Here is a 22,211-nt window from a genome sequence, read left to right on the forward strand (position 1 = left end):
ACTCTGTAAATAATTTTAATTTAACATCTTTTAATACCTCAGGTGAAAAAAAATCCCTTCCCTTTTTCAACAAATAGATTCAATGATAGGAGATGAATCTCTTATTGTACATTATCCTAATTAATGTGAAACTATTACTCTGTAATATTTGAAGGAGGGAATGGTGAAAAAAGGCTAGCTCCAGCGGCTTATTCTTAATTAAAAAAAAAACTGTTCCAGCGGCTTATTCTTAATTAAAAAAAAACTGTTGGAGGATCAGTGATGAGTTTATTCTAACTCTGTGATAAGTTTGAGTTTCTGAAATTTAACATTGTTTTTGTTAGGTGCCATTGAGTTTAGTGTGATCTACAGTGATCCTGTGAACAACAGATCTGAACTGTGCCTTGTTCTTTGCCATCCTTAAACTTTCTGACACACTAGTGCCCATTGCAGCATCACTGTTAGTCCACCTGTTTGAGGGTCTTCCTTTTGAGACTTCTCTGACTCTGAGGAATAGCTTCCTAGCAATATTTCTGAAATATGTGTGTCTTTGCCTCGTGGAGCACTCTGGCTGCTCCCTCTCCAAGACCTATTTTATTCTTTTGACAGTAGATGAGATGTTCAGTACTCTTCCAACATTATAGTTTAAGATACATCAATTCTTCTGTCATCCTTATTCATTATCTCACTCTCAGATGCATAACACGTGATAGTAAAAACCATGGCCCGAATCAGATGTACTTAGTCCTCAAACTGACATCATTATTCTCCTCAATAATTTGGAGAGGTCTTTGACTGAAGATCTTCCCTGTGCAGTGTATCTTCTGATTTTCTGACTTCTGGTACCAAGGTGTTAATCATGGATCCAAGCAAGATGAAGTTGTTGGACAGTTTCAGGCATTTCTCCATCTATCATTATATACTGCCTTTCGGTTCAGTGTTAAGAATTTTTTTCCTTGACGATGAGATGCAATCCATATTGAAGACTATATTCTTTGATCTTCTGCAACAAGTGCTTCAAGTCCTTTTCAGTTTCAACAAGCAAGATTGTGTCATCTGCACAATGTTATTGATGAATCTTCAATCTGATGCCACATTCTTCATATCCACCTTCGCAAATAATCTGCTCGGTATGGAGATAGAAAACAACCCTGACACACTCCCTTCTTAATTTTAAACCATAAATTGTTCCCTTCCATAACAGCTTGCCTCCAGAAACCCTAAGAACTTGTTGAAAGGACGAAAGTCACACAAGTGTTGAGAACTTCCATTCATAGCATCACTATGAGTTGCCTACGACTCATGGCACTCAACAACAACAATGTTCCCTTAAATTCTTGTAGGAGGTCAAGGACTATAGTCTTCAATAGGGATTGAAGCTCAACATCAAGAAGATTCTTAGACAGGTTGGCAGCATCATGATAGATGGAGAAGAGATTGAGATTGTATAACAGTCACAGCTTGCTTGGCTCCACAATCAACACTCTTGGCACCAGCAGTCAGTAAATTACAAGGTGATTGCACTGGAAAAATCTGCTGTTAGGGAACTCTCCAGAGTACTGAGAAACAATGATTTTAGTCTAGAGACTTGAGCTGCACCTAATCCAGGCCATGGCCTTAGAGAGCTGGACAATGTCTAAGGATGACAGAAGAAAAATTGATGCTTTGAATTGTGGTGTTGGAGAAGAGTCATGAAGATACCATGGACTGCCAAAAAAAAAGTAAATCTATCTTGGAGAGTATGAAACCAAGTTTCTCCTTGGAGGATAAGATTTTGACACACCAGCTCCTGTACTTTGGGCACATGGTCAGGAGGGACTAGTCCTTGGAGAAAGACATCATGCTTGGAAGGGTGGAGGGATACTACAGGAGAGTAAGACCCCAGATGAGATGGAGTGGTAGAGTTACTTGGGTAGTGAGGGTAGGTGCATTGGAGTCAGTGAGACGGCTTCAGAGTTGTTGTACATAGGAGCTCTATGAATTGCAGGAGACTCAACAGCACATAACAACAAAAGTTCCCCTGCTTTGTCTATCTGCACGTCCAAGTTTTGCATGAACACATTTAAGTGCTCTGGGATTCACATTCTCCTCAGTGATAGCCGTAACTGTTTATGATACACAGTCAAATGGTTTTTTGCATAATCAATAAAGTATAGACATTCTTCTGGTATTTTTTACTTTGAGCTAGGATCCATTTGACATCAACAATGATATCCCTGGTGCCTCTTCTGAATCCTGCTTGAACTTCTGAAAGCCTGTCTATGTACTATTCTAGCCGTTTTAAAACAATCTTTAGCAATATTTTGCTTGCATATGATATTACTGATATTATTCAGTTGTTTCTTCATTCAGTTGGATCACCTTTCTTGGGAATGGGAACAAACATGGACCTCCTCCAATCTGTTGGCCAGACAGCTGCCCTCCAAATTACCTGCCATAGATTGATGAGACTGATGAATGCATCCAGGGCTGTATTTGTTACTTGATACAAGTCACTTGGTATCCCATGGATTCCTGGGGCTTTGTTTTTCGCCAGTGCCTTCAGTGCAGTTTTTACTTCCTCCTCCATTCCTCCTGCTCATATGGTGGTGGTTGTTATGTACCATCAAGTTGACCACCACTTATAGCGACCCTATGCACAATAGCTCTGAACCTTGCTCTATCCACGGTCAATCTCACTGTCTCTGACACACACAGAATCACTGTTACAAAAAGAACTGACACTGAAAGATTTCAGAAAGGACCACATGAGCACAATGCTCATGAGAAAGGGCTCATATGGTACTTCCTAAAAGTTTTCGGAGCCAGTTCTTTATGGTGTAATAACTGTATTTATTCCCTCCCTCTTCTTTTGATTCTTTTTGGGTCATTGAGTATATTGACCATAGCATCTTTCAGTATTGTGACTTTAAACTTAAATTTGTTTTTCAGTTTTGAAAAAATGTATTTACAATAAACAAATCTTTGAAAATACAGCACTTCTATTTCCAGCCTCATTTCTGTCACCAAGTCTATACATTCTGACTTCCTATTCCTTCTTAATTGTTTCGATTTTGCATTTGAGTCACCAGTTATCTTTTAAGACATCTTGACTGCATTTTGGTCAATTTCAGACTACAGATTGGATAAAAATTTTCTGTTGCTTCCTCCTTGGCTCTAGAGGTAGGAGTGTATTTGAAGAATGGTTATATTAACCAGTTTCCCTTGTATGTGTGTGGATAATATCCTATCTCACAGCATTGTACTTCAGGATGTTGTTAAGTTCTTTCAAGTCGTAGGCGACTTATAGTGACCTTATGAACGAAAGACTTGAACATTTACCTGACTTTAGTTGTTTCCTCCATGTTCATAAAGATTCCAGAGGCAAGCCATTTTGAAAGTGGATGCCACTCCTGCTTCCACGCTTGTTTTAATTTGGAACCTCCACCAAACACTCCACCATGGGTAACCATTATCACATTTGGCACATCAATTTCGCAGTGTTGAGCATCACAACAACCACTAGTTACCCCTATACAGCAGTGCACAAACCAGTGCTATACCACTTAGAATGTTTGACAAAAAAAAAAAATTTAAACCAGGCAGGAGGGTTGCAGGCTCTCAGGCCCAAATGCCTTTTTAAATAGGAGGCCTTATCATATAATCTCACTCCCTTTAGTGAATCAGCATTCCACCATAATGCTCACCAATCCCAGCCAACAAGCTTCTGTATAACAAGCTCCTGCAGATGACTTTCAGACTGGACTCTAATCCCATACTGCCAACCAAAAGAGTTTTTAAATAGGAGGCCTTATCACATCCTCTCCCTCCTCTTAACGAATCAACATTGCACCTTAATGCTCACCAGATTTGCTTTTTGACTGTTAATGCAACATCATGCTTTTATTTTTCATTCCCAGCATAGTATACTGCATGATTATCTGGGTCGAAGTGGCTAAAGTTAGTCCATCTCATCTCACTTAATATCCTAGAATGTCAGTGTCCTGTGTTCCATTCACAATTTCTAGTTTCCAACATTGAAGCTTTGTACTTGCATGTTCCAATTATTAAGGGATGTTTGCCATTATTTTTCCTTATTTTGACTGAGATTTCCAATCTGGGCTCTGGCTCTCATACTATATAAGTACATCAATCTGAAGTTTAACTACAACTAATATTTTTAAGCACTTTATGTGGAAATAGGGTTTTCAAAAGCTGATTATTTCATAAGTAAATGGCAGGTTCTTCTTAGTTGTAATCTGGAAGCTCTGTACACCATGAGTGGCTCACTGGTATTGAAACATCAGTGGTACAGCTTCCAGCATCACAGTAGCCAGCAGGTTACTTCAGAACAGCAGTAGCCAGGTACAATACTCAAAAGAGCAAAGTATGAACAAGCAAGCATGTATATACACAAATTATAAAATAAGCAACCCCACAAGTCACTACCTTAAGTACAGAAACTGGCAGATAAATCCTATAGCAAACTATAGAAACAAGCAAATGAGCAGATATTATTCAAGCCTCAGTTGGGGGTACTTGATTCTCAAAAAAGGTAATCCAACAGAATGTGGAAATTACTGAGCATTATCATTAATGTTACGTTATATGCAGTAAAATCCTGCTGAATTTTATTAAAAAATGGCTAGAACAGTGCATCAGCAGAGAACTACCAGAGATTGAAGCTGGGTTTAAAAGAGGCCATAGTATTACAAATACCATTACTGATGTCAAATGGATCTTTGCCAGAAGCAGAGAGTAGCAGAAGGACATATGTTGGGTGTTGTTAATGTACCATCGAGTTGCCTGCAACTAACTCATAGTGACTCTGGGTACAACAGCTCTGAAGGCTGCCCTATTCTGAGCCAGTCTCACTGACTCTGACAAACCTACTCCAGTTACCCAGTTACTGTATCAATTCATCTCATCGGGATCTTCCTCTCTTGCAGGCACAGGAGGACATCTACTTGTGTCTTATTGACTATACAAGGGCATTTGACTTTGTGGATTATAACAATTTGTGGCTAACATTGAGAAAAATGAGAATTCTAGAATGCTTAGTTGTGTTAATATGAAAACTATAAACTATACTTAGACCAAGAAGCTATTGTCAAAAGAGAGCAAAGGAATAGCGCATGGTTTAAAATCAAGGAAACGGTAACTTGTTTTCATACTTTTTCAGTTTCTGTGCTGAGAAAATCACTCGAGATACTAGACTTTATGAAGAAGAATGTGGACTCAGGATCGAAGTGAGACTCATCAACGACCTGTGTTATGCAGATGACACCATCTTACTTTTGCTGTAAGTGAGCAAGATTTGAAGTGCTGGCTGAAGAAGATCAAAGACTATAGCCTTCAGTATGGATTATATCTCACTATAAAGAAAACAAAAATCCTCATCCGTAGACCATTCGTCAACATCATGATAGATGGTGAAAAGATAAAGTTGTCAACAATTTTTATCTTTACTCTTGGATCCATATTAACACCCTAGTACCAACAATCAAGAATCAAAAAAACATACTGCATTGGTCAAGTCTGCTGTCAAGGACTTCTCCAGTTTGCGAAGGAACAGTGATAACAGTTTAAAGACTAATGGGCACCTCATTCAAGCCATAGTTCCCCCCCCCCACCTGCTCCATAGGACTTTATTTTCCCTGTACATTTACTCTGTTCCCCTTGTTCCTCCTTGAGGCAGCACTTGGCCTTGGCTGCCACCTTTCTGAACGGAAAAGTGGCGCCCCCCTCAAGCCGTAGTCTTTTTCAGTTACTTTGAGCTAAAAATTGGACAGTGACCTAAGATAACAGAAGAAAATTGATTCTTTTGAATTGTGGTGTTAGTGAGGAATACAGAATATCTTACAGATTGCCAAAAGGACTGCATTTCTATTTTGGAGAAAATGCACCCAAAGTTCTCCTTAGAGGCAAAGATGATAAAACTTTATCTCATATACTTTGGGCACATTATTAGGAAGGGCCGTCCATGCCTTGGAAAAAGTCTTTTGCTTGGAAATTTGGAGGGTCAATGGAAGAGAGCAATACCCTCAATGAAATGGTGACTTAACAGTGACTTAACAGTGGACTCAAGTATGTCTGAGGATGGAACAAGAGAAAACAGGGTTTAGGTTTGTTGTTTATAGCATTGATGTGAGTTGTGTTAGACTTGAGGGCATGTAAGCACAACCACCATCAGTCCTTTACTGTATATAGCTTTTACCTTCACTCAGTTTACCAATTTATTAATTTTTGCTCCTCTCTCCCTCCATTCTCATCTCTCTTACCCCTCTAAATTTGATTTTCTATTTCTTTAAACATTTACTTTTTATATTAGTGGCCTGATATCTTAGTTGCCTACTTTTAACTGACTGATCTCACCATAATGTCCTCTAGTTTGATTTGTACTATACACTATTTAAAAAATTCTTGATCTTTTCAAAATGAAGGCTGCATGGTGGAGTGGACTTGGGGGGAGGGATTGTATAACAATGAAAAAATTTTTCTTTTCAAAGAGAAGAACGAACAGAGGAAGGTGAGGTTGGGTAGGGAGAAAAGTGCAACTATGAATCCAAAGTCTCTAAATTTTCATTAAAATGAAAAAAAAGGGAAGAAAATTCTTGATCATTTTTCAGTGATACATAAATACTCTATTGTGTGAATGCACAGGGTTTTTATAGCCATTCATGTACTAATACACACTTTGATTGTTTATAGCTCTTTGCTGTTGTAAATAATGCTGTAAATATGAGTATGTGCATGTCATTTTATCTTGTAGCTTTCATTTTTTTTATATATATTCTAGTAGTAGAATTGCTGAATCAAATGATATCTGTTTCCAAGTTTCTAAGGAAGCATGCACTAATCTGCTTTCCATAGTGTATGATTTTACATTCCCATGAATAGTATGTGTAAAACCCAGCACTATTGATAACAAAGCACAGATAAGATAAAACAGGTTGACTTTTTTATTCCATCTAAGAGATACGGAGGTTAAGAGTATATAGAAATAAAAAACTTATAAAAAGAACTAGACTATGTTAATGTTACAAAAACGACCTTGAGGTTGAAATTTTATAATGATGGATTGATCCATTAATAAGTATAAAACATTTTAAAATGTATAATCATCTAGCGGTGGTATTATTAGATGCTGTTGAAATGACCACAAACAAGTAAACTGGAGAATTTGAGTTTTTCACATGGTAAATTTGAAGCAGTAATGTCAGTCTAGAGATAAAGGTGTTCCTGATCTAGGCCATGGTCTTTGTAGTTATTTGCTGTGTATCAGAGAGCTGGACAGTGAAAAGGATGACAGAAGAATATGTCTCTGAGTTGTGGTGCTGGAGAAGAGTCTTGAACAAACCATGGATTGCCAAGAAAACAAGTTTGTCTTGGAGAGGGTGAAACCAAGTTCCTTTAATGAAAATTTACAGACTTTGGATTTCCATTCATTCATTGTTGTGCTTTTCTCCCTACCCACCCCCTCCCAACCCAGTTCACTCTTCTCTTTGAAAAGTAAAAGAAAAATTCTTTCATTGTTATACAATTCCTCCCCCCAAGACCACTCCACTATGCAGCCTTTGTTCTGGACTCCTATCATGACAATAATACCTAACCATATATCCCTTTTAAACAGTTCTCTCCCTCATCTGTTTCAATGAATTATACATAATTTATCTATCTCAGTTTCCCTCCAAACCCGATGTCAGTTCCGTTTTACAACAGTGGAACTATGCAGTATTTATCCTTTTGTGACTCAGATATTTCACTCAGCATAATGTCCTCCAGGGTCACCCCATTTTGAATAATACTGAATGAGTTCCTTGTTTTTCAATGAAGTATAGTATTCCATTGTGTGAATATACCACAGTTTCTCTATCCATTTCTTTTTTTGATGGGCACTTGGGTTATTTCCACCTCTTTGCTATTGTGAACAAAGCCACAATAAACATGGGTGCGTATATATCTGCTTGGGTGGCAGTTATGGTTTCTTTGGGGTTCCATTAATTCTTAGAAGGTGGATTTTGGCACAAATGGAACTGTGCATTTTCCCATGAATGGAATTTTGACTGAAGAAAATAATGGAAAAGAGCAAGGGAGTTGAGAAGAGGAAAAACAGGTTTATTTTGGAGAGCATGAAACCTGGTTGCTCCTTGGAGGCAAGGCTTTTTAAGCTCTGTCTCACATACTTTGGGCATGTGGCCAGGAGGGATCAATCCCTGGAGAAGGACATAATACTTGGAAAGGTAGAAGGACTGTGCAAGAGGACTACCTTGAAGGAGATGCATTATCACAGTAACTGGCGTAATGGAAGTAGGTGTTTTGGAGATAGTAAGACTGGCTCAGGATAGAGCAGAGTTCAGAGTTACTATGCATAGGGTTGCTGTGAGTCACAGGGGACTCAATGGCACATAACAATAAGAATTTGTAGATTTCTAAGACTGACTTCAAGGTCATGAATTTGCTAGAAGAACTCATAGAATTCATCAAGTTATATTTAAAGTTAAAAGCGTTTCTGTTTAGTGAACAGATGAAGATTAAAAATCCATAATGGTAAAAGATAATATAGGATAGAGTCTAGGAGAAACCAGGTGCAAAAATCTAGTTGGTCTCTTCTTGTTGAATTCTCTATTTTGCCAGTAGCACTTAATTTTCTCTGTACAGTGATGATGTGTGACAAAATGCATAAAGTATTGTCAACCATGGAATCTTGTCTGAACCTTGGTGTCCCTGTTTTCATTAAAGGTGGTCAAGTAGGTATAACTGACTTTTGTTCCCCTCCTGAGGTTAAGATGGTGATACCCAGGGTCTCTACTATAGATGACATTATTGAACTGTCTTGACTTTGGCCTAGAATATACTCAGGTAAACAAAGGCAGTTTTTTGGTTTGTTTTTTTTTTTTCAAAGTTCAGTATTTTTTTTTTTTTTTAATTTTTGTATGAGTGTACCGTCAAATCAGATCTGACTGGTACAGGAGGAGATTGTCCCTCCTTTTCCCGGCAGAGCATCTGGTGGATTTGAACCGTGTGCCTCTGGGATTGTAGTTGCAGCTCCTTGCCACTAGGCCACCAAAGGCAGTTTTTTTAAGGCAAGTTATCCTACTTGCTTAGGGATTTTTTTTTCCTTTCAGGAGCTGTGCAAGAGACAAATTTTCTTAGGAATGTAGACGGTTTGGATAACTCAGATTTTCTAAATTAATTCTTTATTATGCAGCAGAAATTTATATTTTGGATCATGCAATTTAATGAGCTAGGATGATGAGGGGAGCTATCAGTGAAATGTTGCAGTGGTTGTATATAAACATATGAGTAAGATTGGTGTGCCTGATGCTGAACATGATATACTTTCTGATGTTGGTAAGATTAAGATATGACATGGAATATGATTGTGCTAAGATGAGATAGAGGTAATTACGGACAGGGAAGAGAGTTCAAATAGTATAATGATTCGTACACGTGTTGAAGCTGCTGAGAGATACAACAGTTTGCTTGGCTTCTTTTCATGCCTCATGCAGTGTACTTCCCAAACAGTTGTTGAATGAATAAATGCCTGTATTCTAAAGGGGGAAAGTGCCCACAAGCCTTTTTTTTTTAATTGGGAAAAACATATTGGGGGTACAAGGAGGTGAGGGTTGGGGGCAGAAGGGTGAGGATGGGCCAGGATGCAGCTGCAGAGCTGCACACTTTGGTCGGTGGGGGCAGCAGCTGAAGGAAATGATGAGGGCCCAGTGGGGACCAGATGCTACAGAGGAATGACAAGCATTTTCCAATGGTAATTAAACCAACTGTCTCATTGATTTGGGAATTGGATGCTGACTCTCTGGCTTCTTCATGCTGAACAAGGACGTAGATGTAAAGGGGGGAAGGGAGGACGCTTTATCATCTTACTTGTGGTCTTGGGTTAAAGCTGCTTGCCTTCTTGCTCTGTTAGAAGATATTTTCCTGTCATTTTTTTATAGTTTCCTCTCCCTACTAGTTCCTCACTCTTAGAGCGTGCTTGCTTATTGGTTTTAGGTAACAGACACCTTTTTGGCTAGGAATATTATCTAATTCTCTGACACACAAAAGTTGCTGAATAAGTATTTTTTGAATAAATTAACCATGTAATTTCTCCTTGAAAAATTTTACATACTTATCTGAATTACCACCTAGACTTTAAGCTCCTAAAAGATTAAAACAATATCTTACTCATTCCTGTATTTTCAGAAGCTGGAACAGAACAGGTGGTAAGTGAGAAGTTAGAGCATTTTGTTTAAGATACGATTGAACATAAAATCTTTGATTAAGAGTTGGAATTAAAGTAGTTTAATACATAGAAATCCTCCATAGAGTGATGAGAATTTATCTTCATATATCTTTGACATCTGACATGGCCAACTGGAGATAGAATTTTATGCAGATGTATTCTAACAAAGTTTGTTTGGGGTTTGTTTGACAGGAGGAGGCATCACCCTACTCTTTGGTCAATATCTGCTTGAATACCCTAATTGCTAACTTGGAGAAATTGTGTTCTGAAAGACCCGATGGATCCCTGTGCCTTCCAGAGCATTGGCGGTTCCCTCAGGAAGTGGCTGATCGATTTCTTGGAGTGATGACTTGGGAAGGTAATATTAAGGCTACTCTACAGTTTACTCTTAAAACACTTTACTATTTGAAAAGGCTATTCATTACTCTTTGATCCGCATATAAACCCTGGGCAAAAGATAAATCATTCCTGTTTTGTGAAGATTCGAGTTTCTGAAAGTCTTTCTAAGATCATGTAATAGAAATATCCTTTTTCCTAAGCTCTTGCTATTGTCATTGCAGAATGAGAAAATGGGAAACTAGGTCAACTTACCACCTACCCATCTTGTTTTGTCTCATTGAGGAAAAAAACCTCCCTTTATTATTGTTTAGTCAGTTCCAATTCATAACAATACTGTTATAGAATTCAGTGATCCAGTGGTGAGAATCATTGTCTTCTTGACATTGAGCCTCAATCCATATTGGAAGATGCAGTCCTTGACCCTCTGCAGCAAGCATTTCAGGTCCTCCTCAGTTTCAGCAAGCAGGGTTGTGTCATCTGCATAATGCAGATTGTTGATAGATCTTCCACCAATCCTGATGATACCACATTTCTCCTCATAGAGCCCAGCCTCCCAGATGATCTGTTCTGCATACAGGTTGAAAAGGTATGGAGACAGGACACATCTCTGGCATACGCCCTTCCCAATTTTGAACCATGCAGTTGGCAGCATCAAGGATGGATGGTGAAGAGATTGAGATTGTTCACAGCCTTAGTCTGCTTGGCTTCACAATCAACACTCTTGGCAGCAGCAGCCAGGATATTAAAAGACATATTGCCATGGGAAGGTCTCCTATTAGGGACATCTCTAAAGTACTGACGAGCAGTGGTGTCTCTCTGGAGACTAAGGTGCGTCTGATACAGGCCATGGTCTTCGCAATCACTTGTTATGCATCAGAGAGTTGGACAATGACCAAGGAGGATAGAAGGAGTATTGATGCCTTTGAGCTGTGGTGCTGGAGAAGAGTATTGAGAATACCATGGACTGCTAGGAAAACAAACAGATTTGTCCTGGAGAGGGTTGAACTGGGCTGCTCCTTGGAGGCAAGGATTCTGAGGCTTCATCTGACATACTTTGGACATGTTGTGAGGAGAGACCCATCCTTGGAGAAGGACATCATACTTGGGAGGGTGGAGGAACGGCGCAGGAGGGGAAGGCCCTCTAGGAGGTGGATTGATTCAGTGACTGGAGTAATCGAGATGGGTGTGTCGGAGACAGTGCGATTGGTACAGGACAGAGCAGAGTTTAGGGCCGTTGTACATAGGGTCGCTATGAGTCGCAAGTGACTCGACTCGACGGCACATAACAACAATAGCAACATTATAGAGTAGTAGAAATTCCCAATGGAGTTTCTAAGGCTATAATCTTAATAGAAACAGACTGCTACATCTTTCTCCCACAGAGTGCCTGGTAGTTTTTAACCACTAGCCCTTTGGCTAGCAACCAAACATTTATAACCACATTACCACCAGGGCTCTAATGTAAGTTCCTCAAAGTATCCAAAATCCTGTTTCATTAGGCTCTGCACATATTCATTCTGGATTTAAGAATTTAAAACCTATAAGAATTTTTCTTACTATAACAGTCACCAAAAGAAAGGATGACTGTTTATGTACATCCAGACAAATTCATGGGATTTGGTTCCTTGATTTGGAGGTATAGGGTCATTGTTTCATGGCTCATCCCAGTTAATTGATATTTGATCAAAGATTCCGTAAAAGAGTCCTGACTAAATTAGGGAAAATATAGAATAGAATTTTAAATTGTCATGGAATCCAACTTTTCTGAGCTATGGGGAAGTTTGATAAACACCTAAAACTGGTTTAATATTTTAAACCAAAAATATTTCCTGAAACCTTAAACTAGTAGTTAGCTTAATTTACCAGCCTTTCCCATTGTTCTTTTATTAAGAATTATTTGTGTGGGATAAAATGGACCATAGCAATTTGAGAGATAAATTTGGAAGTTTAAGGGATGGTGAATTTATATTAGTAGAAGAACACTAAAGAAAATAGTGAGAATAGTTACACAACTTAAATAATTTAATAAGTATCCCTGAATTAAGCATTCAGAAACTGTGAAATAGGTGGCTGTTCTGCTATGTGTAGTCTCAATAGCAGCAACAAAATTATATTAAATTACTTTACTTCCATTTTAGTATTCAAAAGGAATAGAGAAAATAATGTATTGAATTTGCTATATTTGGATTTTTTTAGGTAAGAAGTCCTTATTTTGGTACAACTTTATTGAAATAAAATTCACAAACCCATTTAAAATGTTAGAAGCCGTCGAGTTGAGTACAAACTATAGTGACCCTGTGAACAACAGATCCGAACTCTGTGCCATCCTTACACTTCCTGAGCCCGTTGCAGCCTGAGCCCATTGCAGCAATCACCATGTCAGTGCACCTGGTCGAGGATCTTCTTTCTTTGGACAGTCTGCTACCCTTCTTAGTATAATGTCCTGCTCCGAGGAATAGTCCTTTCTAGTAACATGCCTGAAGTATGTGAGGTATAGCCTCATCATATTTGCCTCCAAAGAGCACTTTGGCTGCACCCTTTCCAAGACATATTTGTTTGTTCTTTTGGCATTTCATAGGAAGTTCAGCAGTCTTCTCCAACACCACAGCTTAATGGCATCAATTCTTCTTCTGTCATCCTTATTCCTTGTCCACCTCTCAGTTGCATAACAAATGAAAAAAGACTAAGGCCTGAATCAAACACACCTTAGGCCTCAAATTGAGATTATTATTGCTCAGTAATTTGGAGCGGTCTCTAATTGTAGACTTTCTCAGTACTATTATATCTCCTGGTTTCCTGACAGCTAGTACCAAGGGTGTTAATTTTGGATATAAGTAAGACGAAGTTGTTGACATTTTCAGTTTTTTTCTCCATCTATTATGATGTTGCCTTTTGGTTCAGTGGTAAGAATCTTTTTTTCCTTGACATTGAGATGGAATCTATATGGAAGGCTGTATTCTTTGATCTTCTGCAACAGGTGCTTCACATCCTCCTCACTTTTCGGTATGCAGTAATTTTCTCATAATACAGATTGAATAGGTATGGAGAGAGAACACAACCTTGATGTACTCTCTTCTTCCTTTTTTTTAAAATTTATTAACCTTAATGAAAGTTTATAGACACTTAGGATTTCCAGTCATTCATTGTTGCACCTTTCTCCCTGCTCACGCCCTTCCTCTTCTCTTTATTTTAAACCATCTAATGGTCCCTTCTGTGCTGATGCACAGCAAGTGATCGGAAAAAACTATGGCATTAATCAGACGCACCTTAGTTCTCAAATTGACATAATTACTTCTCAGTAACTTGGAGAAGTCCTTAACTGTGGATTTTCTCAGTTCTGTGTATCTAAGAGCTGACAGTGCATAAAGATTACAGAAGAAAAATTGATGCTTTTGAGTTGTGTTGTTAGAGAAGAGCTTTGGCTATCCTATGGATGACCAAAAGAACAAACAAAATATGTCCTGGAGAGGGTGCAGCCAGAGTGCTCTTTGGAGACAAGAAGGCTTTACCTCATACACTTTGGGCATGTTGCTAGGAGGGGCTATTCCTTGGAGAAGGACATGGCACTGGGAAAAGTGGAGGGTTGACAAAGGAATTGTACTTGACTCGAAGACACCTAACAACAACAGTATTCCCTTGCTCTGTTTGCACCAGAGCCTCCTGGTCTAGATAAAGGTTTCCCATGAGCACACAATTAAGTGCTCTGCAATTCCCATTATTTTCAATGTTAATCTTAACAGTCAAATGCCTTTTCATAGTCTGTAATCGATAAATAGATATTTATTCTTCTGATATTCCCTTTTTATTCTCCAATTCCAGCTCTCTCCACATTCCATTTTAATATTTTGCTTTGTCTTCTTGAGCTGACTTTTGAAATCTTACATGTAGTTCTTTTACTTCAGTATGTTTTCCCTTTGTCACTTTAATCCCATAATCATATTCAGTGACTGGGGTAATAGGGATAGGTGTGTCAGAGACAAGATTGGCACAGGATAGATTAGGGTTCAGAACTATTGTACATAGTCTCAAGCAACTCAGCGGCATAGAATATACTGTGCTCGGAATGAAGAACAGAAGAAGAATGGTGGTGTGTTCATAGTCAAAAAGTCAACTTCATTTTCTGATCTTAAATACAGTGTTCTGAGTGATAGGATGTTTTCCATACACATACGGGGAAGATCTGTTAATATGGCTATTACGCAAATAATACTCTCCTACATTTAGAGCCAAAGAGGAAGAAATTGAAAATTTTCATTAAATCTTGCAGACTGAAATTGACTGAACCTGCAGTCAAGATGTGTTAATGAAAATTTGTGACTGGAATGCAAAAATAAGAAACAATGAAGAAGGAATAATAGTTGGAAAATACGGACTTAGTGATCAAAATGAGGCTGGAAATGGAATAATAGAATTTTGTGGTTTCAATGATTTACTCACTGCAAACACCTTTTTTAAAAGACACAAATGGTGACTTTACACATGGACTTCACCTGATGGACTGCATAGGAATCAGATTGACTACATTGGAGGAAAATTTGTTGGATAAGCTCAATATTAGTCGTCAACAAGACCAGGGTCAAATCATCATATGCTAGTTCAAATTGAGGCCAAAGAAAATGAAAATAAGTCCATGAATCTATTCCATCTGAATTTAAAGATCACCTTAATAACAGGTTTGAAGCTTGAACACCAGTAATTGAAGACCAGATAAGTTGTGGGATGAGACTCATGAAGAAAGCAAAAGGTCATTCCAAGACTCAGAGGAGAAAGAAAAAATCTACTTTAACTTAGTTACTCTTTTAGTTTCTGCTGGTTCAATTACCCACAATAAACTGTAGTCTGAAAATATTTAAGTGGTGCACTTTTCTGAAAAACATGATCAGATATCTTGCTGTCCCACTCTGTCCCAGAACTGGCTTCTTTATCTCTCCTTTGTCAGACGTGAACCTGGAAAACTCAATTGGGTAGTTAAAGCTGCCTACCTGGTTACCCTGGATACTCATAAGTATGGGTTGGGGTTGTGTTTGCTTTTTTTTTCTCCTTTTCTCTTTTCTCTCCCCAAGCCAGACTATATCCAGCTTTATTAAAGGTGCTTTTCATTAAAAATCATGGTATGTCAGGGAGGACATGGGCAGACAATCATTAACAGTATATAACAACTTTAAAACTCCCTTCTTGAGTGGACTACCAAAATCAGAAAGCCATTATAAAACCCAATGAAATCTTCATTTGATGCTCTGAGCAAAGTTTAAAGTTGGAGCTGATGTTTTACAGTTAACATGTTGTTTAACAACTTTTATGAGCTGACCTTGACTTTCAGAAAATGAAATGAAAAAGACAGAATTACCAATCTGAAGATCCACAATCTTTTTTAAAAAAGGAACCACTGTTCTTTTGTGGAAAGCTACTCAAATGGCATCACTAGAAAAGTCCAGATTGCCTGATAGAAATGGTAATTCTTTTTTTTTTTTTTTTGAGGTCAGGTCTAAAAGGTCTCTGGATTTATATGGGTCAGATCTATGCTGAAGGCAGAGGGAGAGAAGGACATAAAAACAGATTTTTGTTTTCACACCACAAGGCGTTTTTTGCCAAGTCAACACCAGAGAGCCTTCCATCTAAGAACCAAGGGGGAGTCTCTCAAAACTAGAAGGTAAAGGTGTTTTCATTCACATCAGTTCAGCTTCAGAGACATACTTTTTAAGTTGTATAGTAAACAAAAAAATACACAGTTGTAAAAAATGCACATACTTCACTTGGCATCTCCAGCACCTTGAGCATTTTGTGCCTGGTCTGTTTTTGGTATTGCCATGTTTTTGGTATCGCCATTTTCTGCAGGGTTATTCTCATCTTTGCCAGCATCAGCCTTGTCTTTTTTTCTCATGTAGATACCTTCTCTCCTTTCTTTAGAGGGGCCTTTTTAGGTTTAGATTCTGGCTTTGGAGGAACAAATTTAGCAGATAACCTTGCATATTTCCTTTGTGGCTCATCCTTCACCTTGGCATTATCTCCCTTAACATCCTCTTCAGTCTTACTCTTGGGCATGGTGGCGTCGGCAGCAGGGCGTAGACACTAGACTTAGGGATGTGGTAACATTGCAGACTTTGGTCAATCGCCTCTTCTTCACTTCCCCGCCCCCCCCCATAATTATGTACAGGAAAAAACTTTGTTGTTGACTGTACTATATTTATAGCGAACCTATGAACAGTGGTTCTGAACCTTCCCCTGTCTTGAGCAAACATCGTCATCTGCGACATGCTTTGACTTCCATTGCCATAGTCACTGTGTGAGTCCATTCTGCCAAGGATCTTACTCTCTTGTACCAACTTTGAAGTGTGCTCCCAAGCATGATATCGTCTCAGTACTGACCCCTCCTGACATCATGCTCAAAGTATATGAGATGAAGTTTCTCCAGCCTTGCTTACAAGGAGCACTATGGTTTCACTATGTCCAGGATAGACCTGTTTGTTCTCTTGGCAGGCCATGGAATGTTCAGTACTCTCCTCCAGCACCACAACTCAAAGGTATTGATGACTCTTCTGTCATCTTTAGTCATTTTCCAGCTTTCAGATGCATTACCAACAATTAAGAAGACCCTGGCTTAGATGAGGTACACCTTAGACTGACACCATTCCTCTGTAGTACTTTGGGAGAGGTTCCAGACAGTAAATTTTCCCAGTGCAGCTTGTCCTTTGATTTCTTGTTGTGGTTTCAGGTGTCAGTAGGGAGGTTTGGAATGTAACTTCTGTGAATAAGGAATAGGCTACTATATATGGGAGTTGTGGTGTTGTAGCTCATAATGTGTTGTTGCTGTTAATCAAAAGGCTGAGCAACTCTAGCATTTCAATTATTTCAATTATTTAAAAAATAAACGCCGTTTCCTTTAGCTATCGCCTCCTATTGGCCATCTCTCTAATCTTAAATAGTCACTACCCAACTTCTGTCTAAAGATTTTTCTGTTCTAGACATTTTGTAAAATGGAATCATAAAGTACCTTTTCATGTCCGCATTCTTTCACTGGTGCCATATTGTTTAAGCATGACTCAGCATTTCACTCCTCTTATGGTTGACTATTCCATTGTTTACCACATTTTGTTGGTTTTTCCCTCCCTCAGTGAATGGACATTAGATTTATTTATTTATTTAGTTAGTTAGTTAGTTAGTTATCTATCTACCTACCTACCTACCATGTGTCGATAATGAAATGCCATCAAGTCGAGTGTGACCTGATGAACAATTGATCTGAACCCTGTACTAATCCTGCACCATCCTTGTCATCCCAACACATTTGAGGCAATTGCTGCATCCACTGTGTCAGTACATCTCATTCAGGGTCTTCTTTGCTGAGCCTCCACCTTGCCAAGCATGATGTACTTTTCCGAGAATAGTCTCTTCTTATTTTTTTTTAAATTTCTTTTTATTATTTTATGTGTGTGTGTGCGCGCGTACCGTCAAATTGGATCTGACTGGTACAGGAGGAGATTGTCCCTCCTTTCCCGGCAGAGCATCTGGTGGATTTGAACCGTGCACCTCTGGGATTGCAGTGCAGCTTCTTGCCACTAGGCCACCAGAGCTCTCCTTTTTCTTATTTTTTTGACGGCAGAATAAGTTTATTCTTATGTACAGAAAAGTCAGTGTGTATGTTAGTCCATTTTGGTGGCAAGTTCTTTGGTCGTGGCCTTCTCCAGCTTTGATGGTTCAGGCCACTGACTTTGGCCCCTGGACGTTGCATCCTCAGTGGTGGTGGATCTCATCATATCTGTCGTTGTAATTGGTCCTGATGGCTTCTACCAGCTTTGCCAGGCCCCTTTATCATCTGCGTGAAGGCAACAGTGTTGCAGGTCTTTCTATGGATGAGTTGGCCCAGCCTGGCCTTGGCCTTGATGATGCAGTAGGGAACACCTATCTTACCACGCAAGGCCGGAGGGAGGACCACCAAGCTCCATGAGGTCCATGTCATGTGTGATCACCACCAGTTGGGACTTCTTGTTCTCCACCAGGGTGGTGACCATATTCACCCTGGCACAGAGGATAGGGGGTCTCTTGGTTGGGGGTGTCTTCTTTGCCTGCAGCCTTCTTCTCAGCCCTGGCCAACAGCCTCTGCTGCTTCTCCTTTTTGGTCTCTGGTTGGTACTTGTGGGCCAGCTTCAGAAGCTGAGTAGCAGTCAGGCGGTCTAAGGCCTGGGTAAACTGGTTAATGGTGGGTGGCACCTTAAGTCGTTTGTAGAGGATTGCCCTTTGCTGCTGCAGTCAGATGTAGCGGGGCCATTTGACAAAGTGGGTAAGGTCCCTTTTGGGTTGGATGTCCTGCCTTATGGCCAAAGTTTTTCAGTCTTTTCTCGAAGAGGGGATTCACCACCTTCTTGGCCTCCTGCTTCTTGATCACGGCAGGCTCCAGGGCACCTTTTCCCCCTTGGCCCCTTTCCCCCCCTTCAGCATCTTGGGTGGATGGACGAGAGAGCAAGAATAGTCTCTTCTAAGATGTCCAGAATGTGTGAGGTGAAGTTTCATCAACTTTGCCTACAATGAACTTTCTGGTTACACTTTCTCCAATCCTTATCTCTTAGGTTTTTTATTACCCATGATATATTTATATTAGTCATACTTCTTATTGTAATGTACCACCACCTAGTTTGAACCAACCCATAACTGACCCTCCAGCAGGTTTTTAGAGGTAGTTATTCGTATGGGAGGAGATTACCCATTCTTTTCCTGTGGAGAAGCTGGTGGATTTGAACCATGTGCCTTCGTGATCGCAGTGTAGCTTCTTTCTTACCAGTAGGTCACCAGAATGCCCTTTAGTCATATTAGTGGTTGTAAAATAGTATCTCATGTAATTTTGGTCTTAATTTACTTAATGACTGATACTGAACATATTTTCATGTGCTTATTTGCCACTTATAAAAAGGGAAAGGGGCTGCGTGGAAGTGGCCATATCTGACCTTCACCACATTCACAAAGGAGAACTGTCCCCACTCACAGAATCACTAGCACAAAACCAATTCCCATGGGGGTAAGACATGTTCCCCCATGTGCCTGTACCTTTACTCATCTCAACACCAATCTTAACTTCTTTGCTAGGTCCAAAATCCGATGCTGTAGCTCATAGACCACATAGAACTATATTGGGAAGTCAAAAGGTTATAATTCAGATTATTAACAATTCAGTCAAGACAGCTCCCAAAATGTGCATACAGGCATCTCAGCCTCAAGCCTCGTGGATCTCAGTTTTCTGTCCTGCTTCACACCCCCAGTTGTCCAATAAAAGTTCTCAGTACTGCCAATGTTTTATTCCCACCCAGTTGTCCAACAAAGTTCTGAGTCTTAGGAATATTGGCTGGTCCCACCACCCACCCCCAAGTCCCATGTCACAACAAGTCTCCAGTTTGGCCATAGGTGTTGCTAGAGCAGGAAGGATGTCTTACGTTGTCTTGCTTTCTCTTCAGTGGTGCCAGAAAATCTGTCTCTGGGGCTAGAGCTCTTCAGTTTATTGGCAAGACTGGCCAGTCCCTTTGTGGAATGGTAGATAGCCAGTCCTCTTGTGGATAGGCTAACATGCCCTAAAAGTATATTCCTGCCCATCTACATAGCAAAGCCAAATAATGGCCGGAAGGTCATTGTAAAAGATAAACTCCATTCCACTGCATACTTTATTTGGAGAAATGTTTCTTTAGGTCCTTTGTCCCTTTTATTTTTAAGATATTAGAGAACCTTTATCACCTGAGGGGCTACTTGAAGGATATAAAACAGGAAGAGTGGGTAGTGCTTATGCAAGACTGTAAAGGGAGAGCCAATAAAGTGGGAACTTGCCCATGTAATGCCTTTATCGCCTTGGCCTTGAACTTCACCTGATTGAAGCTCTTGCTGTTTACGCTGCTGCCCACTACCTCAAACTCTTCTTGGCTTGCACAACCATTTTAGCAACAGGTACTGCTTTCAGCATAGTCTACTGCTGCTGCTCACTGTATAACACACTATCAGTTGATGTGGCATCTTGTCTTGGAATTGAAGATTATGCTGTAGTCCTCTTCTTTGGGTCCATTTCTGCCATCTTGTCAGTTTTTGGAAAAAGTCCTTTATCAAGTCTTCAGGTGCTGTAGTCCTCTTCTTTGGGTCCATTTCTACCAACTTGTCAGTTTTTGGAAAAAGTCCTTTATCAATTCTTCAAGTGGTTTATTTTGCTTTTATTACTGAGCATAAGTGATCTTTAAATATTCTTGATACTAGACATAAGAATTGATGCCTTGAATTACGGGGTTAGAGAAGAGGGCTGAATAACTAAACCCATGGACTGCAAAAAGGTCAGAACAGATAATATCTTCAAGAAGGTGCAGCCAGAATGCTGCTTGGAGACAACAATTATAAAGGTTCATCTCACATACTTTGGGCATGTTGCTAGGAGAGATTATTTCAGCCTCAAGGAATAGGAGGACATCATTTTTGAGAAGGTGAAGGGATGACAAAGGAGAGAAAGACCTTCAGTCAGGTGGGTTGACACAGTAACTGAAGCAGTGGGCTTGAGTGTGTTAGAGAGCTTGTGAGAACGGCACAGGATAGGAAATAGTTCATACATATTGGTCATAGGGTTGCTCTGGGTTTTACTCAACACAGTACCTAACAACAGCAAAAACTGATAGCCTAGTGGTAAGAAACTGTGCTCCAATCCCAAAAGTACGGATTCAAATCCACCAACTGCTTCGTGGGCGATGGATGCAAAAAGCTCCTCCTGTGAGATTTACTCCCTCTGAAAACCTTGAAGAGGGTCAGCCTCTGGGTCAGACCTGACTTGGGGGTACACAATAACAAAAAGAAGACCTTTTTAGAAATTATTTGGAAGTAATTTTCTCCCATTCTGCAGATTATCCTTTACTGAATAGTGTTATTTGATGCAGAAAGTATTTCATTTGGATAAAGTCTGATTTATTTATTTCTCATACCAATGTCAAATCCAGGACCATGAAGATTACTCCTATGTTTTTTCCCTTTTTAATTTTTTTTTTATTTTACTATTTTGTGTGTTTGTGTACTGTCAAATCGGATATGACTGGTACAGGAGGAGATTGCCCCTCCTTCTCCAGCGGAGCATCTTGTGGATTCAAACTGTGAGCCTCTGGGATTGCAGTGCAGCTTCTTGCCATTAGGACAACAGAACTCCCTCTGTGTTTCCTTTTAAGAACCTATGTAGTTTTGCCTTTTGTTTAGGAATTTAACTTGATTGTTTTGCTTGTGGCTGTTTCATTGTGTCTTCACCATTTGTTTACAAAACTCTAGGGTACTCTTGTCTAAAATAGAGATGATTGTTGATGGACACCTATACTTATATCAGTAACACGTGTCATGTTTGTTGTTGCTTTGTAGTGAGTTTTGAAGCTGGTCAGTTTTACCCAATTTTCAGTTCATGGCCAATCTTGTTTCCTGAACACTTCCATCCATTCTATATATCCTACTTTCAAATATTCTGAAATAAATATTAGATACTGTATTACTTCAAATGTATCTAGAGACTTGAGTACTTAAAAATTTTTATAGCCATAATTATCATGTTGTTGTTGTTATGTGCCGTCGAGTCGTTTCTGACTCATAGCGACCCTATGCACAACAGCCCTAAACCCTGCTCTATCCTGCGCCAACCGCACCGCCTCTGACACACCCATCCCGATTACCCCAGTCACCG

The 22,211-nt window shown here is 39.5% G+C and overlaps 1 protein-coding gene and 1 pseudogene across 1 annotated transcript in view; one reads left to right on the top strand and one right to left on the bottom strand.

Annotated features, from left to right (window-relative positions):
- ZYG11A (zyg-11 family member A, cell cycle regulator) overlaps window positions 1-22,211 on the top strand; it is an 87,010-nt gene that overhangs the window by 8,925 nt on the left and 55,874 nt on the right. The window contains exon 3 of the mRNA XM_006879807.1: window positions 10,394-10,559. Within this exon, the coding sequence (XP_006879869.1) occupies window positions 10,394-10,559 (166 nt within the window). The remainder of the gene's footprint in view (window positions 1-10,393; window positions 10,560-22,211) is intronic.
- LOC102864914 lies at window positions 16,290-16,582 on the bottom strand (annotated as a pseudogene).

This window comes from Elephantulus edwardii, unplaced genomic scaffold (genome assembly GCF_000299155.1).
Source record: "Elephantulus edwardii isolate Elephantulus edwardi_28Jun2011 unplaced genomic scaffold, EleEdw1.0 scaffold00005, whole genome shotgun sequence".
In the NCBI taxonomy this organism is placed as follows: Eukaryota; Metazoa; Chordata; class Mammalia; order Macroscelidea; family Macroscelididae; genus Elephantulus; species Elephantulus edwardii.